At 41.4% G+C, this 27,974-nt stretch overlaps 1 protein-coding gene across 6 annotated transcripts in view; it reads left to right on the plus strand.

The window, feature by feature from the left end:
- CARMIL1 (capping protein regulator and myosin 1 linker 1) overlaps positions 1-27,468 on the plus strand; it is a 194,543-nt gene extending 167,075 nt beyond the window's left edge. For 2 of the 6 annotated variants that reach the window (XM_074899334.1, XM_074899335.1), the window contains 9 exons: positions 2,192-2,258; positions 2,573-2,769; positions 6,804-6,910; positions 9,175-9,607; positions 14,750-14,828; positions 17,554-17,787; positions 20,494-20,628; positions 23,225-23,371; positions 26,414-27,468. In XM_074899334.1, the coding sequence (XP_074755435.1) occupies positions 2,192-2,258; positions 2,573-2,769; positions 6,804-6,910; positions 9,175-9,607; positions 14,750-14,828; positions 17,554-17,787; positions 20,494-20,628; positions 23,225-23,371; positions 26,414-26,550 (1,536 nt within the window). In that variant the 3' untranslated portion in view covers positions 26,551-27,468. The remainder of the gene's footprint in view (positions 1-2,191; positions 2,259-2,572; positions 2,770-6,803; positions 6,911-9,174; positions 9,608-14,749; positions 14,829-17,553; positions 17,788-20,493; positions 20,629-23,224; positions 23,372-26,413) is intronic. The other 4 variants (XM_074899336.1, XM_074899337.1, XM_074899338.1 and 1 more) reach the window with 3 other exon arrangements.
- The last annotated feature ends 506 nt before the right edge of the window (positions 27,469-27,974 follow it).

Consider the following 27,974-nt stretch of genomic DNA (forward strand, 5'->3'; position numbering starts at 1 on the left):
TGTTTTGCATTGGTGCCTTGGGCCAATGCAGCTCTCAGCTTGTCTTTCGTTCATCCAGGAGCACTCTGAACACTGGCTGTGAAGTTACTGAGCGATCAGAGTCTCCCATCAGCCTTGTTTTCTGTCCTACTTTCTGATCTTCTTTAGCGCATGAGTTGCTGTATTATCCTACTAGATGTCATTTCCAGTCACATCACCAAAAAAACGTGGCAAGCAGACCAAAATGTATGCAAATGTACATTAACAAAAGAATTGGGCTATGGCTGGAAATAAAACCAGGGGACTACTGATAGAGACTCCTAACTGCTGTCCCACAAATGCTGAGCTGCTTCAACAGTTCCATAGGTGAGGTGTGGATGCCTTTGGTTGTTTCAGGCTTGGGTGTGCAGTTCAGAGGCTTCCCAGCAGCCCTACCCCTTGCACAATCCACTGCAATTTCATATGAAAAAGTTCAACACCTCTTGGGCCACTTGCCAAGGAACCCATTGCTCTTGATGTATTGGTAACTCTGAAAGTAATGTGTGACCTTTTGATGCAGTAACATTTTGCCTGCTCATTAGTTTCAGGGTAAGTCTGCTCAGGTGGCAAGCTATTTCCTGGCTGGTCTTGAAACTATTGTATTATTTACTGATGCTTATCAAATGTAGAAGTGGAAACCTGCAACAACTGAAGGTATCTTTTTTTTCCCAGTGATATGCATGGCAATAAAACCAGCTTTGTTGCCCAGACAGTACTATCACTGCCCACTCTATAGTCTGCAAGTCTTTTTCTGGTCTTGAGAAGATGATAGATAATAACTTTCCTGTTATGAAAATCTGTCATAACCCTGAGCATGTGAATAGTGGTATAATAATCCTCCTGACTACTTTGATGGGAATATGAATACAGTACGTGTAAGTCTGTGCACTGAACTTTCCATACATAAAAACTAACAAATGTTTACCTTAAATAATGATTTGTCTGAAATGTCAATGCCAACTATGTCTCTTCTGGCTCATATAAAATTGATACTACTAAACTTGATTTAAAATTCTGTTAATGAGTTGTGAGCTGTAGCAGCTTCCTGACTGACACTCCAGATTTGAAGCCACTAGGCTTCAAGACTAGCAAGGACATCAAAGTATGTCACCAAAGCCAGCATGTACAACTCAACCTCAAAAGGAGCCCATCTTTGCAGAAACAGAGTAATTTTAATTTAACTTTCGAAAACCTGCAGATCAACTTTTTGTTTAAAAGTCTTACAATGCTGCACTATGTTAAGGGGTTCAGAGTTGGTGACAAATGCATTTCCTATAGCAAAACTGTCTTTCTTGCCATGCAAACTTTCAGAGGGGTTCAGGCAAGAAAATAAGGGCAAATTTCTTCCAAAAAAACCAAACTCAGCGCTCTGGGTACTTGTGCTCTTATGGGCAACATACTCCTCTTCTCTGGGAATGTGAAGATGAGAAGAATAATAGGACATAATTTTCAGGAACTACAATGAATGTATTCCAAGGTAACTTTCCACCTATTCTTAGTGTTTCTAACATCCAGGGAAGTCATGTGTTTGCTGAAGTTATTGCTAGCACTGACACGGTATTTTTGCTTTTTGAAGAAGGGCTGTGTGCTCTGAGACTTCATTTTCCTAGGGAAGCTTGGTGAGCTATGTTGTGGTATGCAAAGACATAGATACCTGAATTTTAACCGTTCCCAGTAGCATGTCACTACAAATGAATGGAGGAAGTGTATTTTGTATCAAAAATAAAAGCCAAAACAAGGGGGAGACTATCCCTGGTATTATCATTTACTGTGCAGTACTGGATGCAGTAATTAAATTTTCTGTGCCTCGTGATCTCAGATGCAGAAGTGAGGTTTTAATAGTTCCCTTGTTTTACAGTTGGGGATCAATGAGTTAATGCTTGGACAGTTCAGATAATCATCCTGTGTACAGCCTATGGTTTTAATGGGAGGAATAAACTACCTTAACTACCTTCCTGGTTCTGTTCAAAATCAGTTGAACAAAATGTCAATTTAGAAAACGTTCTGAATGTTTGAGATGGGAAGGAAAAGCCCCATTCCCTCCTGGTGTTAAACCCAATCAGATCTCAAAGTGATACACAGGCTTGAAGAACTGATTTGTTCGTTAGAAAGGAAAAGGTGTTCTTTGTCATTTCTTCTGTCTGCTCAAGTAATTTTTGTTTTATGTTGATAGATGACTCCTAAATCAAAAAGGAAAAGCATCCACAGTAGAATGCTCCGGCCTGTGTCCAGAGCTTTCGGTAAGTGAGAATTTTTTAAAACCTTTTTGCTTCTTTGCTGGCCTGAGATCCTTCTAGATAATTCTTGATTGAAAAGCACAGGTGACTCTCCCTTCCTCTGGATTGCATTCGAGGCCCACACTGGTTGCTTTGTCTTGTGACTCTGCTGATGTGTTTGGTGGTAAATATTTGCTTACAGTGCTCTGCTCTCAAACGTGTTGCAGCTGAGTTCTCTAAATGTGTTTAAAATTATTTACCACAAAAGAGAGGAATGGCATTGTCTTTTGTTTTAAATAGCATGTTAAGTCTAATTAGAAAGTTTTGATTTCTCTTAGAAATGGAATTTGATCTAGATAAAGCACTGGAAGAAGTACCTATCCATATAGAAGACCCACCATTTCCTTCCAGCAGGCCAGACAAACGAACTTCTGGATTCATTTCAGAGCTGCCATCAGAAGAAGGGAGAAAACTGGAACACTTTACAAAATTAAGGCCCAAAAGGAATAAAAAGCAGCAGCCCAGCCAAGCAGCAGTGAGTCAACATTAAAATATTGCTGGCGATGTCATCTGTTGATTGCTTTTTGCTGTGAGTCAGGTCTTGCAACGTAATGAGGACAACTGTTAAAAGTTTTAAAAGCCATAAGCAACTACTTGATTTTTCTTCTGGTATTCATGTCTTTCAGCGTGCAGTCCCTATTACAAGCTTTTTGTCTTGTTTGACACAGCCTAAAACCAGGATATGTTTTATGCTTTTTAAATTTGCTTTTGTTTTTTCATGGAAGCAGTTTCTGGAGGTACTTGGAGCTTTCACAGGAAACGTGGAAAAATATCATGACGCTTTTCAGTTATATTGCAAGGGTTTGTTAAGTCTTAATCCTTTTTTCTGCCTGCATTAAGATGTGGTAACTTGGCATGAATTCTTATTTCTATCAGCTCTCAGAGGAGCTACTCTGTGACACCCAGCTTCCCACAGCTCCTTAACTAAAGATAGTGTTCAGGCCAGCAAATCTGCATAGTCACAGATCTGCTTTTCATGCTGGAGCCTGCCTTAGAAAAGCAAAACAGAAGAGCACTGTCTGTCTGCGAAAGACATTGGTGTGAACCCAAGTATATGTGTGTGGAGTTCCCACAGTTCCATTTCCTTGGCATACCACATCAATAAAGATTTATTTCTGTGATGGTATGTCTTCGGGGTATGTAAGGACAGATTTGGATGAGTTACAGACCTATCTCATGGTAACAGAGCACAGCTGATATGATAAGTAACCCTTATCAAGGGGCAGCCATTGCTTCTCTGGGTTATACTGCCTAGTAATGAACACCTGTGGCCTCTTCTGCTCCCTGAGAATTGTCGGTGGAGAGGACCCTTGAAAATTTCCCTAATGCTGAGAAAGATCATATCAGGCAGTAGAGTGCTTTTTACACCTCTTGGAAATGAAGAAACCTTCAAGCAGAGGGGATATTCAAGCCAAGTTTCTATTCCCTTGCACTTTACAGAGAAGGGTAGAGGTAGCAGAAGGACGGACTGGTCTCCACACTGTAGTGAAAACACATCTGTGTTTACTTCTTTCAGCTCCAGTTCTGCAGAATGCACATGTTTTCCCAGTTACTAAACTTGCCTCTCTTCCAAACTCACTCAGCACATTCTGTGCCACCTGCACAGGGGTGTGGAAGGAGTGGGGGGCACAGGAGGGCAAGTGCTTCACTACCAGGCATGGAACTAGGACATGCAATACCTTGCTCAACAGAAACAAAAAGCTTGTTTCTTGTGGAAGAGAAGTGTTACTTCCTGTGATAGCACGCTGTTGTGGGAATGCTCATCCATATTGAATTAATTAGGAAATTAGGGGTTTATTTAATTGCAGAAAAAGAAAGGAACTTTTTTACTTAAACTCATTTGTCACTGTCTTGTTTTTATGGGCCGTTTAATTCCTTACTGGTTCTCACCTCATCATAAATTTTTGAAAGATGTTTGCTTTGATGCTTTCAAAAATGAGACAAATTTTGAAGGCCAGAGTCATGAGTGGACTGTGGCATTATTTGCAGAATTGATTTGCTGATGATTTTGCCACATTGAGAATACAGAAAGCAGTGGTTAGAAAAAGCACTTAAAATACAAGAGGCAAAATTTTTACCTTTTCTACCACTTAAAGGAGGTCTATTGGGTTGCTTGCTGTTCCTGTTATTTCCATTTAGTAATTTAAGAAGTCTCAGATGATCATAACTGTAGTTCTCTGGTTTTGCTGGAAAACAGATCTGGCTTCTGTAAGCTAAAAAATTTAAGAAAAAGGAAGAATGGAGTAAAAAAGGGAGAAATGTAAACTTTTAACTTGGGGTGGGTGGGTGGGCAGGCAAAAGAAAGATTTATTGTTTTGTCAGAGTTTTTACTGAAATGAGTGTTCAGAGAGGAAAAAAAAGAGTGAGACAAAAAGAAAACCTGCCCCACCCCCAAGTAGCTTTGAAGAAATACAATGAAACAGCTGTGTATCATTTAGATTTTTGTGAGATCTTAAACTCATGAGTTCTTTGAAGCATCATGTGTGAAGATTTAGTACAGCAAAAAGGTGAATCTCTAATGTATGAAAGAGGTTGTGATTCATCTTATTTATTTCTGCTTCCAAGATGGATTTTTCCTTAATGAAGGAACATAGAAAGTTCACTTTTAAGCTTAGGCTAAAAAAATAAAATTTACAAATGAAAACTTACCTTTTTTTTCCTATTTAGTGTTAGGAGTGTAAATCACAAAATAAACCAGAGCTCAGTCTTTTACATTAATGTTGATCACTAAAAGACATTACAATTTTCTGTAAGAAAATCCTGTGCCTTGAGGAGCTTATGGGGCCCTCAACATTTGTGTATGTCTTTAGTACAGTTTTAGAAACTTGCTGCTTTTTCAGGTGCAAACTGTTTTCTTTTTTGAGGTAGATATTCTCATTTACTGAAGATCATTGGATTCTTGCATTATTTCCCCTTCAGGAGATGCACTTGCCTTTGATACTTACATGTTTGTTGCTACTATCTGGAGGGCTCCAGTATCAATATTAATTTTTTTCTCATTTCTGTTGATATGTGTCAGCCACTTTTGGTTGACATGGTTCAGTTGAAATGTCAGTGTCAAATATTTTTTGACTGAAAAGGTAAATATTTACAGTGAAACAAGCGGCACTAGTGTGATCAACTAAGATGTTAGTATATGCATTGCTGCCGAGTGTCAGATGTTCCAGCTACACAAGTTCTCTACAGAAGACCCCAAAGGTGGCAGCGTTGGAAGCCTGTAACGTCATTGTACTTCTTAAACTGTTTGGGTTTTTTTTTAAAATGGGCAATTTGACTGGCAACAAAGGTGGGCTCTTTTCATATCAGTATTACGTTGATACAGCAGTACTGATAAAATATTAACTATTATCTTTGATAACAAAGTAAATAATAGGCTTCTAACAAGGTTCAGCCATGGAAAATAAGAAGTTTCATGGATGTGTCAAAGCATTAATTCATATGCAGTCTGTTGTCCTGCCTTAATGAGGCTGGGTTTGATGTTAACAGCAGCTTTTAAGAGTATTTATTTTTCTTTTTAGATGCATGGAAGAGAGTGTGTATTCCAGTTGAAAAGGGAAGATGGGATTATTCTGAGTTATGGTAGCAACTAGGAGATTCCTTGATTTAAATTGTTTTAAATTACAAACGCTGCGATTTTGTGGCAGACTGATTCTTGGTCATTAGCACTACTAAGAATACAACTGGGTTGAGTCTTGCGGAGTCCTCTCTAGTCATCTAAAAGGTTTCCATGTGACATTTAAATTGAAAGAAGTCTCTCTACTGATAATAGAGCTTTTTCCCATCAAAGCCATGTTACAGGAGCAGACCACATGAGAAATCCTCTCAGGAGATGGCATGTTTCATCTTCAGGAGGCTGCAGAGTCACCAGCTAATTTTCACAGGGCCTTTGTGGTTGGCAGGTATTACTAGGTCAGCCTGGTTTAGATGCCTCCAGTCACCCACATTCAAAACATGGGCATTGAAACCAAAGAAAGAGAGAAGGTTTTCCATTTTCAGTGAAAATCTGTGCTCAGTTCCTGAAGTGAAACACCTGATTCTGTATTTAGAGTCTCTGCTTTTGAAAGTGCTGGATTGAATGTCTTACAAAAGGCTCTGTTAGCCTGCTGGAGCTCTGTTTCTAAATCTCTAAATCCAAAATCCAAAATGTGTTAATAGGGAAACATCTAGCTGTTGAAAATACTTTCTCTTCAGGTCACCACCCAATTTCTTTATCTGCTTTTTTCCTTTTCTAACTGAACTAATGCTCTGTTCTCACAAGCCCAGGACATTAGATTCCTGGCCTCATGCACTGCAGTATCCAATTTGTCACTGGTGTTTTGAGTTACTTTTTGCTTGATGTAATGAGTCAGCTGGCCTGACTAAAGGGGGAATTCCAGTGGTGATTCCATTGTCTGCACTGAGGTTTGGTTGGCCCATGCAATTTTTATAATGTCTTAACTCTTTTAATTAATATCACTGAAACAAATATGCTAAGGTTATTATATACCAGAAGAGTTTTTCTTCTGTCAGGTGTCAGCTGGAGTGCCTCCAGAAGGGGATCAGAATGGCCTCATGGGGAGAGTGGATGAAGGAGTAGATGAATTTTTTACTAAGAAAGTGACAAAAATGGATTCAAAGTAAGTTCAAATTTAATTTTTTAAAAAATCAAATAAATCTGTCCTGATAGCTGGACAAATAGCACTTTGAAGTTGTAATATTTAAGCCCTGTTCCCAATACCCAGGGTTGCTGTTGTCAAAGTCAGAAAACACCTTAGTAGTCAAGACGTGAATTCAGTTACCCTTCCTTAAAAATTACTACTCTGAAATAAATTGCTTTAATATAGCATGGGAGGGGATTATTGACAAGTGTGTATTTTTATAATTCAATTGACTTGATTTTACCCTTCAGTGGAACTTACTAGAGCAGAAGCAGAGCTGTACACTGGTTGAGGATCTCCTCTCCAGTGCTAGTAGTACACATGGGTGTCTCTGTCTAGTAAGAACTGCGGTTGGGCACAGTGTTTTGATAGATGACAGTAGATTTATGTCGTTTTAGAAATAAGTTAATGACGTGTTTGACCAATTTGTAGTATCCTAGATTTAGGCAATACATTAATCTGAAAGATATGTCTCCTTCAGCTTTGTGTAAGGCTTAATACCGCTTATATTTCTTTGTAGCTGACTGTATATTTACAGAATCACGCGTCTAGATGTTCTTGTATTCTTGCATGTTCGTGCACTACACTTATGCAAATACTTACATAAATAAATGAGAAAGCTTAGGACAATTTCCAGACAACCTGGAATAACACCTTCTGTGCTTTATGTGACATCCATTAAGGAAGATGGTAGGTGTTAACTGGCAGATAGCTGTGGCAGGAAAATCAAATGTTTTAAAGTCACTGTGAAGTTATAAATATCTATAGTGACATGTGAAGCCATGTGTGATATACTGTGTGTAGTGGTAAAATTATGGTAGCTTTGAAAAACGGATTAGCCAGCTTAAGTTCAGGGTGCTCACAGACTTACTGCATCCTCCTGTGCTTCCCTTGGGTGCCTACCAGCCACTTGTTTCAGATGTCCCTATGAACTTGCACTATCTCTGTGTGTCCGTCCCTGGCCGCGCCCATTCCTCAGGATTTTTGCTTCATTTGCTGCACTGGCGCCTCTCTCTCCAGTTGGGGTGCTCTTATGGAGATATGTTATGTGCCCAGCTATGCCTTCAGGTGTGCTGAAGATGCCTGTAGAAAATCTTACTGGCAAGTGGGTTGTTTTGAGGTTGTTTTTTTGTTTGGTTTTTTTTCTGAGGATGAACATCTGCACTGTAAAGGTGTTCCTTACTGAGAGAAAGTGGCTCTGCTAACTAGTTCTTATTTCAAGCAGGGCCCTTAAGGGACAAGATCCCCCAAAAGCTGTGTGATTCATGTGCCTGGATCAGTTGTTCTCCTTTTACTAACAGACAGATAAAAACTGGTGGGTCCCTCCCACGGGGTGCAGTCCTTCAAGAACAGACTGCTTCAGTGTGGGTTCCCCATGGGGTCACAAGTCCTGATAGCAAACCTGCTCCAGTATGGGCTCCTCTCTCCACGGGTCCACACGTCCTGCCAGGAGCCTGCTCCTGAGTGGGCTTCCCAAGGGGTCCCAGCCTCCTTCAGGCACATCCACCTGCTCTGGCGTGGGGTCCTCCACGGGCTGCAGGTGGATTCTGCTCCACCGTTCACCTCCATGGGTGCAGGGGCACAGCCTGTCCCACCAGGGGCTGCACCAGGGGCTGCAGGGGAATCTCTGCTCCAGCGCTTGGAGCACCTCCTCCCCTCCTTCTTCACTGACCTTGGTGTCTGCAGAGTTGTTTCTCTCACATTCTCCCTAGTCTCTCTGGCTGCAGTTGTTGCACAGCAGTTTTCCCCTCTTCTTAAATACGTTATCCTAGAGGTGCTTCCACTGTTACTGATGGGCTCGGCCTTGGCCACCAGCGGGTCTGTCTTGGAGCTGTGTGGCATTGGCTCTCTTGGACACAGAGGAAGCTTCTAGCAGTTTTTCACAGAAGCCACCCTGTAGCCCCCCTGCTACCGAAACCTTGCCATGCAAACCCAATCCATATGTGCATAGACTGCTTGGACAGAGCTGTCTTGGCGTAGGAAACAGTCAGGTGCCCAGTGCAGATGAAATGGCTGCCTCTCTTCATTACACCATACACAAGGCCAGCAAAAGAATCCTCAAGACAGTATGATCAATGTTAATTGTCCAGTTTTTAATTTAGAGACACCAGCTAATGGCTGGGCCTAGGGCAATATATGGATCATACAAAAGATTGGCTTTGCCCAGGAGAAGGTCATTTGGTACTATTTAAAAGAGAGGGAGGGAGGGGAGACGAGTTTAAAATGTGTGTGTCTTTTATTAGGAGACCATCAACTAAAAGTTCAGACAGCAGTGAGCCCAGTGAAGCAGGTGATGAGAAGAAGAAAAAGGACTCAAGGAAGAGTGGCTTCCTTAATTTAATCAAATCAAGAGGCTCGAAATCTGAACGTCCCCAGACTGTGTCAGTAGCAGAGGAGCCCTCCTCGCCCAAGGTTGCTGCAAAAAGTCCAGCTATGGACACAAGCAAGAAGGAGGTAAAGCCTGCAGAGCAGAACGGTGGTACAGAGCGATCTGAGGAATTAAAGACGCCAGACTCGCTGGAAGAGGTGCAGCCAGATGATGCAGCAAAAGCTGAGAGGGGTGACAGCAAAGGAAGCCCACAAGGAGGCCGGAGGTATGGCGTGCAGGTGATGGGCAGTGGACTTCTCGCAGAAATGAAAGCCAAGCAGGAGAAGAGAGCAGCTTCTGCTCAGAAGGTGAAGGCAATTTGATTTCTCTTGAGTTGTTGAAAAAATAAGCAAGAGCTACATGTCCTCAGGGGAGGTGTCTCGGGTCTGCAGGGGTTGGTGGCTGGGGCTTGACACATCAGTCCTGCTTTCCACCAGGGATTATGGTGTTCCTGCAAGAGGATTGCTGTGGTTGTTGAACACAGATACCCTGGCCAAGGACTAGGCTGCACATGTGGAGCAGGAGATGCACCCTTAAGTCTGCACTTTCTCTCCTCTTGCAGAGGAGGTGACACCATCTCTTGTGCTTGCTGTCAGGCCGTCATAAGCACAGAAGGTGACACGTAATTGTTTGCATGTATTACAGCGTAATTTTGGGGCGACTAGTAAGCACAGCTTGGATATCTACACTGTATATGATATGTAGTTTGTTGGCATGTAATGGAAGCATGGTTTGCAAAAGGTAAAGCTAGGACAGACTTCTAGTGTGTGCCCCCTGCACACCGGTACCTCAGGTGTTTGGCAGAGTTAACTACAGTAGTAGCTATTGGTACTCTTCTCTTTTTGGAAGGTGAGGAAGAAAGATGGGAGAGATGTACTGGTTTTTAAATTACATATTGCATGCAGAGAAGTAAATCTGACTTCCAGACACTATTTACAACTATTCAGCTTATACTTTTCTCATTTCACTTTTTAATTTTTATGTCCTTTGCACCACACCTAATTATTTTTATGCTTTTGATATCTGTATTTCAAATACTAACACTCAAAGAAAATAAGCATATATTTAAAAAATTAATATATTCCCAATTATCTGTCCAGTTTTCCTTTGCTCTCTCTAATTTTCTCCTCTGTGAAGTGCTGATGCTGGGCAGGAACCCTGCTTCACTTACACACATGCAGAGTGGAATATCCATGTGTTGCTTCAAAGCATTTTGTGCTGACCTAGTTTGCCTGATGCCCATTTCCCACTGAACTTCCCCATTATCATCCCGTACTTCCTCCCAGCTGCAGTTGGCATGTTCTAAAATGACCAAAGGATCAGCCTTTTTTCACTCCTCTCTTTCTCTTCAACATGCAGGGCACTCAGATGCTATCCATTCCCCACCATTATCCCCTGTAATTTGGAAAGCATTGCATTATGGCAAAGCTCATATGCATGCTTTGCTGTGTTTTCCTTCCTTTAACACATTGCAGAATTGTCTTGCTGTGACCGAGCAAGCCACCCAAAGATCATTTTTACCTTTCTTCATAGTCTTACAGTGCTTGCCATGATGTCTGAACCATTCCTGCAGATACTGAAGTCTTGTAACAAGCAGATTCAAATTAATGCAGTAGTCTATGGCTCATTTAAGAGATCCTCAGCGTACAAACAATTTTTCTAAAGAAATGAGCAGTGCCCAGCTTTCTCCTTGGTGCTGAGTAGTGTCCATGAATAGTCTCATTGGTTTCTAAAACACCCAAGTTTTCAAGTAAAATGCCATATGATTTTGGATGTGTTATGCTCTGACTGTAACTTCTAGAATACCGAGCTACTTCAGCTTATATAAATTTTTACAACTGCATTAATTATGTATGCTTGGTGCTCTTCAAGTTCTTAGCGCTTGTCATCTAAACTTAGTCAGATTTTAAATGATGTGACTAAGGTAGACTATTGGCATGTGTAATTTTTTTTTAAGTGGGGAGAGTAAGAGTCCTCTTTGAGCTTTCATAGTGTTGATTGAAAACTTGAATTTCATCTATCAAAAAGAAAATTTATTGCCTTTTCCCAGTATCTTTTTTTCACCCTTTGCTTTTTTACTAATTGGAAAAGTTATTCCTCCTCTTTCAGGCTTAATTTTCAAGAAAATAATGTTATTGATCGTAGGTTTTTTTGGTTTTGTAAAAATTGATATTTATGGAATGAAAAAATAGGGGGTTTTGGTTGTTGTTTTTAGTGACATGAAAACTGAACTGAAATGGGAATCTGTACCCAGCAGGGCACTGAGTTATCCATTCTTAATGTTACCCAGACCACACAAAATTGAACTACTGTTTAATAGAATTTTTCACATACTTCATCCTAGCTCTCAGTATCGAATAATTTTGGTTTGTACTTTTATTCATGATATTCATGAAGGTGAAAATCATACAGTATCCTGATGGTTGCACTACAGAAGACAGCATCCTGCTGCTGTTACATTGTTTAGGATGGGTATGACATCAACTTCCCTGACATCTTCAAATTTATTAGAATTCCAGTATGATATGAAATTGTATTTTCCTTTAAGGTACAGATGGCTGCTTATATTCTGAGCTATTTTACATGAAAACAAAACCAGAAGGAATTTACTATTTCATTCATACCCTACTGCAGTCTGGTTACAGATAAAAATGATGAGCAAGTGCACAGTAGATGGAAAGATGGTAAATGCTTTTTTTGTTTTCTTTTGCTTAGAATACAACGTGTGAATTGGCATTAATGGTAGAGAGGAGTATTTGCACATTAGTGTTGCCTCTAGGTGTATATAAAAAGATCTTCTAGCTCCATCTAGTGTTTAAAGACTGAGTTTTTGAATGCCTCAAGCAAAAGCTATGAGCAGACCAAGATTATCTGCTCATTCACTCGGGATGGCACCCAACTGCTGTTTCCCAACCTTGCATGAATTCCTGTTAAAAGTAGAGCCTGGTCATTATCTTTCTACATGATAAATTCGCCTGCAATTTAGCTGACATGATTGACAGTTTCTCAGAGTAAATTTTTGCAGCAAGCGTTTAGTGTTGTCTTGGGACTGTAAGCACTTTGTAATGCATGTAGAGTAGGTAGCCAAACATGCTAACATCCTAATTGCATTTTTAAGTACTGCACTAAGAGATGCCAGCACTGGCTTTTGTACTTGTCTCTGTACATGGTCATATCTCCCCAGTAGTCCCTAACTATGGAGGGAGGAAGGAGTTACAGTGAAATTAATTTTCATATTGACATACAGCTCTCAAGTGATTTTGTATAGCTAAGTGTTGGACATGTATCTTCAATATTCACATAGGAAAGTGAGTATTTTGATTAAAGTTCATGAGAATTCACATTCCATGAAGAAATTGTTGGTAAATTCAGTTCTCAAAAGTTTTTCAGTAAGTGGAGAGTGATATTCCCTTCGAAACTATATAGCCAAGACAGTCTTACAAGGAAACATGTGACTTGAGGAGATGAAGAGGTGAGAATTTAGACAAAATATTAGTGTCAGTCAAGAAATGGGAATAAAACCTGAGTTTTCATCCAGTGGTACAAAGCATAATGTTTCCGCCAGCTTTGGAGGGGACTTTGTTTTGCCCGTAAGCACTGTAGCTTACCAATTCTGGCCCTACAAGTCATGGCATTTCTAGAGTGCTTCCAACCAGAAGACTTTATTGTTTGGCTTAACACGTGGTTTTTAACATGCAGGTGATTTTTTTTAGAACCTGTAGAAATAGAAAACCTTAGAGTGGATACTTATATCTGTATCATGGTAGTTTTACAGTACAGCAAGTTTAATGACAATTCTAATAGCATCCTCCTTCAGCAGTGTGCCATTTTAAGTGCACACCTGTACTTAGTGGAGAGGTTGGGAGGTAGCATTACCCTGCCAGGTCTTACAGGAATGGCAGGCACTCAGCATCACCATCCTTTTCTGTGTGGTATTGAAGAGAGGTTTTGGTTTAGGGGCTGTGAGATTACCTGAGCAAAACAGAGATGTCTGTAAGACCAGCCACACTGTTTTCTCTGTCAGTCCTCAGAATCTGTTTCTCTTGAAATGCCTGTGTTGAATTACCACCACAGGGGAAAGACACGTGGCCAGCATGGATATTTAGAGGTCATTCCTTTGTGTTTATCTTTAAAATACTATTTAAATCTGTAAATTTTTCTACCATTAATATGTGTTCCTGCTACTTGTAACTATCCTCTTCCTTCCTACATTTCGTTGTTCAGTTTTTATCTACGTGCTTTACCTAGAAGCCTTTCAGATGTAAGCTCCAAAGGACACTGATCATGTTTGACATACACTGCATGGCACGTGGTAGAGGTTTCTAAATGCTATGGGACAGCCAGATCCCAGCACGAGTCATGCAGAGTTGGAGCAGTAGTTGCAGTGTCCTGAACATGTTGATGTGACTTACGCATGGGTGTATAACGAAATGCAGTGGTCATCAGGGCAAATCATTCACTTTAGATTATTTGCCATACTAACTGTCATGAAATAGCAAATCAAGATCAAGATAGAAGCTGCCTTCAAAAGTTGTATTGCCACTTTTTTTAGTTTAAAAAAATCTCAATTTTTTGCCTAGTCTCATCTTTGTAAGGCTGTCATAGTATATCCTGCACTTATTTCTGTGCACTTTTTGTATCCTCCTCTTTATCCCACTGCTTCAGCTTTGGTAGCAGTAAAAGGAGGCTGATTCTTTTACAAGCACATTGGGTGCATATCTGAGCTGCTCCTGGTGAATACACAGGTTTCAAGCTCACTTTGGCTAGATCTATGACATTACAAAAGTCTTTGTACCTTTTGTTTTGAGGCTAGGATATTAGGAAAGCTATTTTTGAGAATAAAATTCTTAGCCAGAATATCAGCACATGAACAAGAAGCCCCCTTTCTTTAGAGGTGCTGAGCATCCAGCAGTGCTTGTGATGTGTAGCTTTAAACACCTTTCAGTAAGTAAGGTCTGTTTGGTTTTAGAGGAATCCTGAAAATATGTGAGCGCTGCTACTTCTGTAGTTGCAGGTTTATCTAAAATATAAGAACTTATTCTTGTATGTGAAGGAGTGTAAGATCCTTTCAGCAGTCATACTCAAAATCTTCAGAGAAAGACTTTATTTTAAACTAAACGAGGAATTTTTAAATATGGAGCTGTCTTTGAAGAAAAGACTGTTTCCATCTAGCACCTTCAGTTTCTACTTCTGTACATTAGGAGACCTGTTACTTAGGAGGCAGCTTTGCTAGACATGTGGCAGCAATAATTAGAAATCAGCATAGTTTTCTTCCCACTTAGATCTCCAAGACCTGAAAGAGAAACAAGGAGAGAGAATCCACCATTTATCACTATCACTGCTTTCTCTGCCTTAAGGCTTCCAAATTAGAGCTTTTTTCCTGACAGAACCACTGAATTCTATTAATTACAGATATATTATTAATACGAGAGCTTTTCTCACTCTTTCAGAAACTTGGGAATGACACAACTTCCAGAGAGTCTTTTGACACAGCGATGAGCTCAGACCGACTGGATGGAAGTGGTACAGGTACAGCTTGAGTTTCCTGATATAACCTCTTTCTAGAAAATGCAAAATGCCTAACCTCAAAAATCTCACTTCCTTCTCCAGATTGTGTGCCTACAACTGCTTAAGCAAAATATGAGCTTATGCCATATGAGAGGATTAGAAACAAGCTCGCTTTTTGTACTGTGTGGGACAGCGCTTCTCATGAAGTCAGTTCTAGGGCTGGGTTGAAGGCTTAGGTTTTACTCTTGTGTTGCACATTGCACAGGAGGGAAAGTACTTGGTGCATGTGCCTGGGGCACCTTCGAAAGGATGCTGCCTTGTAATGGGATCAGCAAAGCTGAAGTTGAACCCAGGAGCCAGCAAAAATGTCTGCACGCGAAGAAGTGAAACTCCTGAATATATCTGATGACCTAAATATGACCAATTTTCAAATTTTACAGCAGTCTGTGCACGTACCACCTTGAGTAGTCCTGACTTTCAGCTGTGAGAATAGACATCTCATGGGCAATGGCACCAGGCTCTTCCCAGGGTTTACCTGGCTTGACCGAAGCCAGGGCTGTCTGCAAAGCTGTGGAGGCCCCTGGACACTGCACACATGCACAAAACGACTCTCATCATGCAGGAAGTGGAGTTCAGCCTTGCAGGGCTTACAGCACTGATTCCCTCTGCACCTAGGCCTGCTGTGCCCTTGTCAGGCTGTAGTGCTAGGCCCTGACATGGCAGTGCCTACAGTGCAGCCATCTCAGGACAAGAGGTAATTCTGGTCTTTGTGCATACTTTTGGGACTGGTCAGTGAAGTGTTCAAAAAGGATTCAGCTCTGGTGGTTTCTGCGTACCACATTCACTGGACTGAAAGGAGTGGACTGAACTATAGGAAGTCCAGGTCTTATTTCTCAACAGCAGTGGTGGGTGTCCTACAAGCACGGCATATAGGGTTGCCAAAACATACAGAAGCAAAGCTGAAATAAAAATCTAAAAAGACAGCATATTAAGAGCATGTTGAACTCTATAAACCAGCACTTTTAAAGCCTGCTTGTCTTTTGAGGAGAACCTTGTATACTGTATGTGTCTCCTGATATCATCAAACTGACGTCAGAGGAGCAAGAATAGTCTATGCTCGGGGCATTAGAGTAACTGGGGGACTCCAAATTTTCTCTGGTCCTTATCTCTGTATATAACACATTTCACCCCCACCTCACTGCACTGTGCATGCCCCTTTCTTTTGGCCTCCAGATGTCAATTCTTTCTTTACCACTCTTGCTTGAGAGCTCCCCAAGGCCACGCTTCACTCTTGTGACTACAGTTTGTCTTTTTCGTGGCTTAATTTATTTTAACTTACTGGGTTCTAATAATACTAGAAGGCCTGAGGTTAGGAAGTCAAGAGTTAATGGAAGATTACTGGATGTTGGTACAAGAAAACTATAGATAGTGATGCAGAAGGAGAATAAGGGCTGTTTTTTTAATCCTTGCTTCATGTCTGGATGTTGGTTGCTTTTTTTGCATGCACACACATGCACAGGTGGAGAAGGTGTCCTGCTGTTTCACTTGCAGCATGAAAGTCTATTGCATGGGTAACGATTCTCTCTGTCACACACTCAGACAAATATATATGTGCCACACAGCTCTATAATAGTTTGCCAGAGTTTAACTCCTGCTGGGCTGAAAAACAGCATATAAGCTGGAGAAATGTATTGGGGATTGGCTTGCAACTATATCGACACTCCCCTCCCTCCCACTACCATTAAAATGTCTGTGCTCAGCACTTTTGTAACAAGTAGGATTTCTGAATGGGTGTAGCAGATAGGTAGGTCAAGTCAACATATGTGAGCACATACTTGGCTTTGCCAAGTACCAAGGCTACCAGTCTGAATTTCAGTTAGTCTGTAATTGTTTTCCGAAAATAAAGATGTGACAATTGTTGAAAGTCCCAAGCTAACATACAGGTTGCAAGAGATCGTTATATCTGCTACATACAGGCTTTCAACCTTCTGAAAGCTGGAGAGTAGGAAAGTAGGGCAGACATTTTGCTTGTCTGCAACCTCAAGTCCAACCGGCTTTCTACCAACTTGCACAGCTAGAGAGGACTGATTTATTGCTTGGAAGTCAGTGTAGCTTTATCTGTAAATACCTTGGTCTTTGTTTTAGATAAATAATATGTTGATAAACTTGCCAATGTGTGGAAACCGTAATACATATACAGTGTTATTAGAGAAAATATATAAAGAATACTTTGATCTCAGCTAAGTTTCAAAATCTCCTCTAGAGCTTGCTAAAAGCAACAAATAAAAAGATGTAGCCTGCTGATCGCACGTTTGGGATTTATTTTCTGGGCCAGGATTTCTCTGTTAATCTTGGATACCCAACCTTTTGTCTGCAGAGGCACAAAACAGCCAAAGGCTGCCTTTTCCACTGATCCATTGCTGCTTTCTCAGCAGTGGGCTGTACCATCTGCTTCCAGAAATATGAAGGAAGAATAAGGTCCAGCCATCTATCACCCCAAATATATAAAAAAGGGGGAGATGCTGTCACCTCTGAGGCAATTGAATTATGAAGCTTAGCGTGTGTAAGAACTAGCTGGTTTAGATTATACTCTTGCAGTGATTTTGAATGAAATATTAGGGGTCCTCTCACACGGCAGTGCAGCAGTAATATGTGAGCTAATGATGGTACTTCCCACGCGTGCCTATCTGTGCACAGAGCCTTCTGTGTTGCAGGACACTTTATTTTATATGTCTATTTATTTTAGTGCCTAAACTCCAGCAGACCCTTCCAGAGAGTCGGTTTGCTTCGAATAAAGGTGACTCCATCTCAGCATCATCAGAAAAAAATTCAAAAGCTGAACCAAAGGCAGAAACTGCTGCAAAGGCAAGAAGTTCTTCCAATACACCGACCAGCCCAAAACCCCCACTGCAGTCAACAAAGCCCAGCCTGGCAGGACGACCCACGGTGCCACAGAAACCACGGTCTGCCTCTCGTACTGGTGAGGAGCTCCTCTGGGCATTTGTTATCCCCAGTTGGGTACTTCTGAGTGGTGTTTGTGTGGGCTGTGGAGGAGGCACCTGTGGCCAAATCCTTCAGTCAGTTAAATGTAGAGGGAGAGGTACTTCAGTCAAGATGCTTTTGACTTGCATCCTCCTTTTCCACCTCCTTCTGCCCTAATTCAAATAAACTTATTAAAATGGTTTAATCTGTGATCCGCAATAGTAAGGCCCGAGGAGAAGCAATAGCAGCATCAGCAGAGCTGTTCTGAGTTAGCCTGCTTCCATGGAAAAGGTGAGCACAGAAAGCTGCTTCAGTGTCAAAGCCCTGTTGTAGTAGCACTGACAAAAATAACTGTATTTTCTCTAAACACCTGTCTCTAAGTACTAAAGTCCTTGGGGTTTTCTGGCAGGCTGCTGTTAGCCCCTCAAGCAAATGCCTTTTATTCTTAATAACTTGCACAAACCGTCATTCTCTCACTGTTTTTTCCTTGTTTTGCCTTTGTTTCTTTGCTTATTTCTTCTGACTGGAAATAATTGTAACTGTGCTTTTATAACCCTGCAAGACTGCCAGGTGAATGACTCTTAATTTCTGCTCTGTCCTAACTTCCTGCCCAGATATTATCTCAGGGTTTCCAATAGTGAGAGATATTTCAGATCTCACATACATTTGTCTGTCCTCTATTTAATTAGGGTAGTGTCACAACCCCCTCTTCCCAAAGTTACAGCTACTGCAGTTGAGAGGAATTAAAGGCTAGTTACTGACTCCCCGCCGTAGCTATGGCAAATACAACTTATTAATTGCTAATGACTGAAAAATGTGAGCATAGCCATTTGTAAGAGCTCGCAGACTTCTGGGCTTTTCCCATACTCACTGTTGACCTCAGAATGATGTCATTTCTAGCCAGGGCAAGGGGGCAGACAGACTTCCCTGTCCTTAATGAGTAACCTGAGCATTACTCAGTCTGCACTCCAGTGGGTAGAATGTTGTTCAAATACAGAATCACTTTCAGGTTTTAGATGGCTTCAAATTTATTTTGTCAACCATTTTAGAAATTGTCTTAAAAGTGAGAGGTGTCAGGTGGGATGCTCACGAAGATGAATATAGTAGGAAAGCATATTTTGTGATGCTTGATCTGTAAAATATGGCAGTGTGTTATCTCAAAATCTTAGGTATCAGAAAGACCTGAACTATCTTTTTCTGCTGACTCCTGTTTCCTGCAGAGAGAGCATACTGCGGATTTAACAGCGAGATTAATTAATATTTACTTGAAATAGGCCAGCTCCTCAGGTGGCGGTAAAAGCAGCAGCATCTCTGTTGCTATCTAACTTCTGTCCTAGTACTTGTAGCAACCTGCTGGCTAAGCATGCCCAGGCAACGTGATGAAGAAGTCAAGCAGTAATTCTATTTGTACATTCTTGCTCCCACTGTTGTTTCCAGCAGTGTGGCCAAACTAATGGTAGCAAATTTTTACTGAGTAATCTGAGGATGAAGGAGCACAGCTCGGATGTCCATAAACTATCAAAGACTGAAAGTGGTTCCTCAATAAAGCACAGAGCAGCTTTAATTCAGAAATACGTAGCTGTGTTTGCCAAGCATTGTGCTCATCCATATGTTGATACCAAGCTTCCCAAAACAACTGGCCTCACAGGCACATTAAAAGGATGGAGAAGGTCCAAGATCCAGTTGCATTTGAAAGGTCATCGCTTTCCTGTGCTGAAAGAAAAAAGATTGACTCCTTTGTGGTGACTCCTTCACTGAGATAAATTCATATTAATTTCCAGTGTGCAGCTGAATTTACTCATTGCAAAATATTCAATACAGGTGATAGTCTGAGTTCCTTTTTCCTTCTATCAATACTAATGTATCTTCCTAGTTCCTCTGTTGCATACATACGCCACTGTTTACTCCCTGGGTAGCAAACATACAAGCAGTTTAAGTAATCCGTTGTAGCTGTACTTCTCTACTGTCCAAATGAAGGCTGCCTAGTGTAAGACTGAAAAGGTCTTCCTGTATGGACTATAAAAATGGTAGTCAGCTTGCCACACATAACACATACCCGGCCTTTTAGAGAAATGGGATATCCAGGTGGTTTAAACTATGGATTTGAATTTAAGTTCCAGATTTCCTCGCCGTCTAGAAGATGAAGTATTTTTATTATTTAGGAAATCTTTGCAGATGCTGTTGTGTTATGTACTGGCAATTTATTCCTGGAAGTACGGAGTTCTGTAGGCTATTTATGAAATTTGTTTCCCTGGTTCACTTTTATGCCTTACAACTGTGAAACAGGACATCTAAAATGATCAGTTCATTGTGTTTCAGTACAATAAAAATATAAATAGAACAAATAATTCCAAATATCCATCCAAAATAATTTTCAGCTGTTCTTACAAATTGCATACTTATGTCTTGCAGGAAATCAGGTTGGTCCCATCAGATTTCAATTTGTGCTACAATAACAGTACATGTTAAAAATGCTGAAATTGAGATCTTTGCTTTGACTATTAAAATTTTTTCACCTAGACTGAGGGCCATCACGCATTCTCTTGATGTAATGTAAATTCTGGAATCCTTCTTTTTCTGACACAGATTCTATCTGTTTCTTGTTTGTGTATTGTGTTGAGGTTTGGCCAATCATACGAGCACCATTTCTGTGAGCTACAGTAGAAATATAACTTCTCACCCTTTTGTTCATGGTACTTCGCAGAGGATGCTCCGGAGTCTCCCTCTGGCCCCAGTTCCCCAAAAGTTGCCCTGCTTCCACCTGTGCTGAAGAAGGTTCCTTCTGATAAAGAAAAGGATGGTCAGAGCAGCCCCTCAGTCAGATCATTTTCTCAAGAAGGTAGGAGTGTTGGTATAGCTGTTGTTCCAGCGCGCTTTGTCCTCTCTTAGAATTTAATGTGTCGTTGTCCCCAGATTTGTTTTCACTTGGAAAGAAAGAGGGTTATTCATTTGCAGGAAAAAAGAGCAAGGAGAGTGTGTCTTGTCACCTGTTCCTCATCTTCTTCACCCATGGGTTGGTGCTCTATATTTTTCTCTTCCTTTGATCAAACCAAGTGAAAGATGAAAACACTTGGTATTAATAATGTAGCTGAACAATTAAGGGACTCTTACGTTGTGTATATCATGGTTTAGTTTGATCTGAATTGAGATGCTAATTGGTATTGGTCACACACAGTAATGTGAAATGCAGCTCCATGGTTCAGCCCATTTCCAGGGAAGCAGCCGTGACTTTGTTCCTTGTAGCCAGCCTGTTGCTCTGTTTGTACTCCTCCTTTCTGTGGGCTTGCTGCATGTGCCTGGGTTCACCGCCTCCTCAGGCAATGAGTCTCTGTGTGCTAGGGCAGGGTTTGGTGCCTTTTATGTACAGCAGTAAGCTGCTGCCTTGTCTTTGCTGCTTTTCATGTGTGTACTGGATTTCTACTTCTGCTGATGCATTTCTTTGCTCACAGTTGGCTCTTAGAAGAGCTAAGGCTTCCTCTGATAGCATAGGATACATGGAGAAGTAGTCACAGAAATGGTGCTCAATGTGGTTTTAGCTGGCACAAATGACAGAATTTGAAATCGGGGAGTGAGATCTATTCCTCCATGGGACTCTCCTCAAGAAAGATATCCAAGGTGTTTCGATCACTTAAGTTGTGAGACAAAGGGGGGTGCCCTTTCACACTCTGCCAGCAGCTTTTGTAGTGTAGTGTGGTGGCAGACAGTCAAGGCAGGTACGTAACATCAGATTGTAAAGACTGAGCAGTTGTGCTGCCCACAGATCCCACTGTTACCCCCTCTAGGGGCAAAGCCATCCCAAAGCTGGATGGCCCAGAGGTATATTTTGAGAAGCTTCTCCTTTGCTCTCCTAAAACTACCATTTCCTTTATGAAACAACTTAACCTCACAGTTTGGGTGTTGCTCTGCTTGGAGAATTGTTGCTGTGGTGGCTACTATTTGGTGACCGTGTGTCAGCACATGTTGGTATTTGTCTACAGGTTTTGATTTTCATGTCAGCCACCTGTGTGATGCTCTTGGGCTGCTCTTGTGCCATAAAGGAAGCCCAGTGGAACCACGACAATCTGACTGAATTATGTAGAGCTAGTAGGACACAACACACCCAAGGACCTCCCCTGTATCTGGAAAGGGCTGAGAGTTCAGACAGTCTGTTGCCAAAAGCTGCTGTAGTCTGTGGCTCGGTCCGGAAAAGACAGCAGGGTGTCTGAAGTGCCTCCTGGGGGCTGTGGCATTATGAGGGCCTGAGGCAGAATACAGCCTCTTTGTTCTGCTGCCTTTAGTCCCATCAGAGCCTTTGTTGAGGCAGGTGAGCTGGCCTACAGCTTAGGGATCAGAGTCACTACACTGGTGCCCGTCCGTGTTACAAATGTTTGCAGTCAAAGGCTCTTGCCACAACAGACTCTCAGCTGCTGTCTGATAACCGCATATGCTAGAGTCCTTGCTTCCTCGCCAGCTTTTCACCAGACTGCAAGGAAGAACTTGTTACTACATAACTAGGGAAACCGATGTCATGGGACTTGTTGCAGGTACATTTTAATGTAAGGTTAACCTCAACACTTCTGTGCTACATGCCTGTCATGAGAGGGGACGTATCAGAGAAGCAGAGAATATGGGATCATAACTCCAATACTTTTGTGTTACAGCAATCTCTAACACAGCAGAGATTTCACAAGGTTTTGCAGTTTGTCACGTGAGAAGAGGGGCAATCGCTCTATTTTTAAAAACATGTTTGTATGCAAATCCTTACACAAAAGGGGTCAGACACTGTGTTTTTCCTCATTCATTGCTCCCTTAGACAGACCTCTACAGACAACTTGGCCAAACACAGAGTTTTCTAGTTACCGCTACCTTGCACTGCACAGATTTTATCAATAATAGTTTAGAATGGCTAAAATTGGATTTCCTGGTCCTTAGGGAGCTGCTGTGTTTTGCATAAAATTGTTCAGGAAAAAAGTAAGTTCTGTTTCTGTTATTCTTTTTCAGGTTTTTCTTTATCACTTTCTTTATTTCTATTTCCTCACTCAGTCCTTCCTCTGTCCTTGCTTTCTGCCGCCTTTCAGGCTAGCGTGCTCAATTTATTTCTGCAACTGGTAAATCACTACAAATCTGCCTAAGTTAGTAAACAATTCTATCTCCTGCAAAAGAAGTCTGAAAACTAGATTATACTTGATTATGAAATTGCTTTATGTTAATGAGTTTAGCTGTACTTTGTGGGACAATCTCAAAATAGTCTTTACACGGCATACCTGTAAGATCGGGCTGGAGTTACCAACATATGCAAATATCTGGACTAAATTTAAACAAGCATCTGGCATATTGATTGCTACTCTTTGAACAACTGATTAAATGGGATGAATAAGTGAAACTATTTATATTACTTTCTGGACATGGGCCTACAATACACTTTAGGGGTATAAATGAATCCTTTTCCCTGCTAGAGCAAACAGGAGATTGTCAGAAAAGAGATACCGCTCATGACTGTGCCAAGCCATCTGGCAGCGTGAAAACCACTTCGGGGCAGTATTCTACCAGTGCAGAAGAGGAAGCTAATGTGCTTGGGCAGAGGAAGGCACAGCCAACTTCTGGTTAGAAGTTTTCATTTTTCATCAAGACAGTACTTGATAACTGGCACTAACAATTGTTAAGAAACAGTAACATCAAAGAAGCCACAAAAAGATGTGGGTTTGTCATTGAATTATGAGAAAGATAAAAATCTCATGGGATGCTGATCCTCTTTCTGTCCCCATGAAAAAATTTCCAGATAAGAAATGTGTGTGCATTTTTCCCTCATGGCAACACCAGTGACTAGTGCCATATAGCACCTGCAGCCCCTCTGCAGAAGAGGGCTCGTGACAAACCACAGTTGCTCATTGCAGTGATGCTGGCACGCTGCCATGTAAGTACGCTGCAGGTAGACTGTCTGCTGCTTTGTGTGCTTACATACCTTTCCTTTTTAAGATGTGTGCACTGAAGTATTTCAAAATGCATTCCAACCTGAATATTCTTAGTGCCAGTTTCAGTACATCACCAGAAAAACATTTGAGAACGGGTGAAATCAGAATATTTTGACACAGTACTTTGATTTGAACTTCATAAACAAACAGAAAAAAACACCAAAAAAACCCAAACCCAGCACTGTGCCGCACACTTAAGCTGCACTTCAGGAAGAGCGACTTTGACTTACAGTGAACTCATTCAGTAGGATATAAAAATGCTTGGTTGATCTATGTGTTTTTAAAATATAAAAGTTCCTGTTCTCAAATGGTACATGTTTATGTGCTTCTCCTTACCTCTTAACTGGTTTGTTTAAACAATTACTTTTTTTCTGAAGTATTTTAATGAGGTATTTGAACATCTTATGCAATTACATTTACCTGCAGTTTTTCTATTTATGAGACATCATGTATCCCTTTTGTAACATCCTCAGCCCAAAATGTATAAACTGATTTCCTTTTCGTATTGTAGAATCAAACTTAGCCCATCCAAACTTGGAATCTCTCCTCCCTATCATAATCAAATTAATATATTTTATATATTTATATTTAATATATTGCAGTATGTGGACTTAAATGCCTGATATTTTTCAGGCATTGTGGGGGGAAACTACCTGTCTTGATTAATCAGACCATAAACTAAAATGGCTGCTGAAGGATGTGTTCTGGGTTTTGTTTGAATAGTGAATGGAGGCCAGACAAAGGCCATGTAATTACTGGGAGGTACAAGTGTCAAGAATGACTGAAAAATTTCCAGGCACCTATTTCTTTGAGAAGCAGTGGTGTTTGGGAAGGTGGAAATGCCCAACATTTTTTTGGACAGAATTTAGGTATCATAATCCTCTCCAATTCCATTAAATAGCTTTAATAATCTTTCTCAAAATCCTTTCCTCCTCTTTCCCAACTTGCAAAGCTGGGATAAGAACACAGTGAGGACGTATCTGCTGGCTTTCATTTCCTCCTGTATTCAGGCTAGCACAAGTGAGGAAATGGGTATGTTGCACTCAGGAGAACTATTTGGGCAGCAAATGTGCCAGGTGTGCGGAGGTGGGTCTCCGCAAGACACGCGTTGGATGTGCCCATTCCGCTTTTGTCACAGCAGAGATCCAAGACCAGGCAATGTCTGTGCCAAACGAAAACCAGCCAGAGCTTTCTGTGCCCCGTTTCACTGCCTGTTGGCACACACCAGCACTGCCTGGGGAGTCATGCTGGCCCCCCAGGGATACAGGGAGCATCCCTGTTGAGGCAGCTCAGCAGCTCCCTCGGGATTCCTCTCTGCATTTTCCACATTCCTGACAGATCCTAACATAGCCTGGCACAATCTGAAACGGCCACGGAGAGGCGTCAACGGCATCCTGCTGCTTGCCTGTCCCTGCTGTGGCTGGAGCTGCATGCTGGTGACAGGGCAGGCTGTCCCTTGCAGCGATAAGGCTGGAGGGGAGGAGTACGCAGGGAAGGAGAGGTGGTGCTTTCGTTTTTATTACCACGGTTGCTGGTGCCTTCTTAAGAGATGCATCCTCAAATGTGAAGAGGCACAAGGATCAGTGTGAACTGAAGCCCGGGTGTCCTTATCTGAAATGGTGGAGCAAAGAAGGTCTCGTAACTGGAATGTTTAATTTTGTGGGGGTGAAGTAAGATGACTTGCAGTGAAGTCCCATTTAAGGGCCACTGTGTGTTTAAAGGTTCATTTTAACTGGAACTATGAGATTTCTAAAGCTATCAATCCTTGTGTAACATCATCCCCATTGATCTGTATAATAACTCTCTTGTTACCATAGCAATTGTGGACCACTGGTTAGATCAGAAATCTTAACAAGATTTTACGACCTTCTTCCCAGTTTATTTCAAAACTTGGAGGTTTAGGGAAATCCCTGGTGTTACCGAGATTTTAGAGTTCTGGACAAACGAAATGGGTACTGTTTGCGTTTAGATCATGAAAGTGGGTGTGTCCTCCTGCCTTCTCCACTGCAGAACACAGCAAGGCACAGAGCCTGTGGTCTCAGCTGGAAGAGATGCAGGTTGGGATCAGAGCCATGAGCATCCCCTCTGTCAGGGAACAGGGCGAGCGTCGGGCAGTGCTGGTGGGGCAGGGAGCAGCAGTTCGGGTCACTTGGATACCAAGGTGACTGTCTGTCCTGATTCAGGCTGCTGAGTCAAAAGGGAGAGTATAAATGTGTCCTGCCAGGGAGACAGGCCTGCCTGGGATGTGCACCGCTGGTCTGAGGGGTGCCCAGCGAGGATATCCACCGGAGCAGTCGGAGTGCATCATCTGAGAGCCAGCCCAGCTGGAAAAAAAAGAATGCTGTTCTGCTTTTGAAGTGGTGTGATGAGAAGAAAGTCTCCAGGATGTTTCCAACTGTAATGTTTATGCATGTCACAGTGAAGTACCGAGTTTCATATTTCAAATTCGCCTGCTTGCCAACCAACATTGGAATAAAGTTGGCTCAGACTCTCCCTCTGCTTTCTCACCTTTTGAATTAATGAAGAATTAATGAACCTATGCTACTCCCGCTAGTGAAAATTAATTCAGCGGGAGCGGGAGCGGGTCCTGTGTGCATGAATGACTTCTTTTAAAATTATTTTTCTTCCTCTCTTCTACAATCATTAGTAAAGTCTTATTTCTATTTTGTACAGCTGCAAAAAGAAGCCCTGGGCAGCAGTCTCATGAGTTCCAGGAACTGAAGCAGAGGTCCTTAAGTAAAGACGGCCATCAGGGAAGCAAGTCCAGTGACTCTGGCGAAGAAGCAGATAAAGATTTTATTTTTGTTTAGCAATCAGTACAAGTGCTTCATAGCACAAGAGCTTTTTATAACAATCAGGGTACAGCAATCAACAGCCCTTCTAGCCAGCTGCTCTTTCACCACAGGTACATTTCCATACAGAAAACCTGATTTTCCAATCATGATTTACAGTGCACTCACTTGGCATTGATTCAGTCCCTAATTTCTGTTCTGTACAGTACAGACATTCCTTTCTACGCCTTTGCTAAAGCCAGCGATTCTTTCATGTATTCTACTTGAACTTCTCTGAAGCAGCTACAAAGAGTGCCCTGCATTAGGGCATTTAGAAAGCAAAGCAAATTAACTGGACACTGTCTTACACTAATACACTGTACAGCAGGTAATGTGTTGTACTGCTGAATGTAAATGTGTCAAATCTGCACGTGACTTACCTATAAATATATTCTTGCGGTATGCAATTGCACATTGTAATTATATTAAAAGAGCACACTAATAAAATAATTTGTATAGATTATATATATTAAATGCTTGGGTATGGTTTTTACATTCTCCCATAGGGAGCTTCTTTCTTCCTGTTCTCGTACTGTACATAAAGCTCCAACGCTTACATTTGTGTACTGTCAAAAAGCACAACAGAGAAGGATTTGGATGACGTATAATCATGGTATGCTTCCACATTCATATATTAATGTATATAGTTGACTGGAATGAGGGCAATTGAAATTTTATTAATATTGGTGTTTTCTAGAGGCATTCCTCAGTTCTGTCTGCATATTAGCTTCCTTTCAATGTGTAATTCTATGAGAAAAATAGTACAACATCTGTAAAAGCATTTCAGCTTTTGAGGGAGGGGGTGCAAATTTCACAGCTACCCACTTACATTACAGGTTGAAGGGATTTTATTCATATGTATATTTGTAACAATAAAAAATGATTTTACAACTGAAATACTAGTCTTTGTTTTTACGGCACTATTTGTGGTCTGACAATCTCTGCTCTTTGAATGATGGCATTGTGTCAGGTAGACAAAGCGTGCAGTTAAGACAAAACCCATATAATCTTTTTCTGCTTCTAGTAAAATGTCTGTTCCTGCTGAAAGGAACACGTACACATTATCTTCATAAAACTGCTGAGAGATCTCTTTGCTAATCTCCTCCCAAGATCTTCAGTAAAGCAGCCTTCACGTGAGCCAGAAACACCTGCTATCTGAATTCTCTATTTTGGTTCCTTAGGACAGAACAAAATTGTTTTGGTAATTCTCTCCCAAGGGCAATTTCCATGGCCCTCCTCCAGCTTCTCACCTGGATAGAAATGCTCAGATACCTGTCTGTCAAGTGACCTTCTGTCTGATCCCTGTGCAAATACCTGCTATTGCCACTTCTACTGCTGTGTAAAGGGCTGCTGAGTCAAAACAGTAGCCTTTTATACCAAAACATTTTGGAAGCACTTTGTAA

This window comes from Athene noctua, chromosome 2, assembly GCF_965140245.1.
Source record: "Athene noctua chromosome 2, bAthNoc1.hap1.1, whole genome shotgun sequence".
NCBI classification, from domain to species: Eukaryota; Metazoa; Chordata; class Aves; order Strigiformes; family Strigidae; genus Athene; species Athene noctua.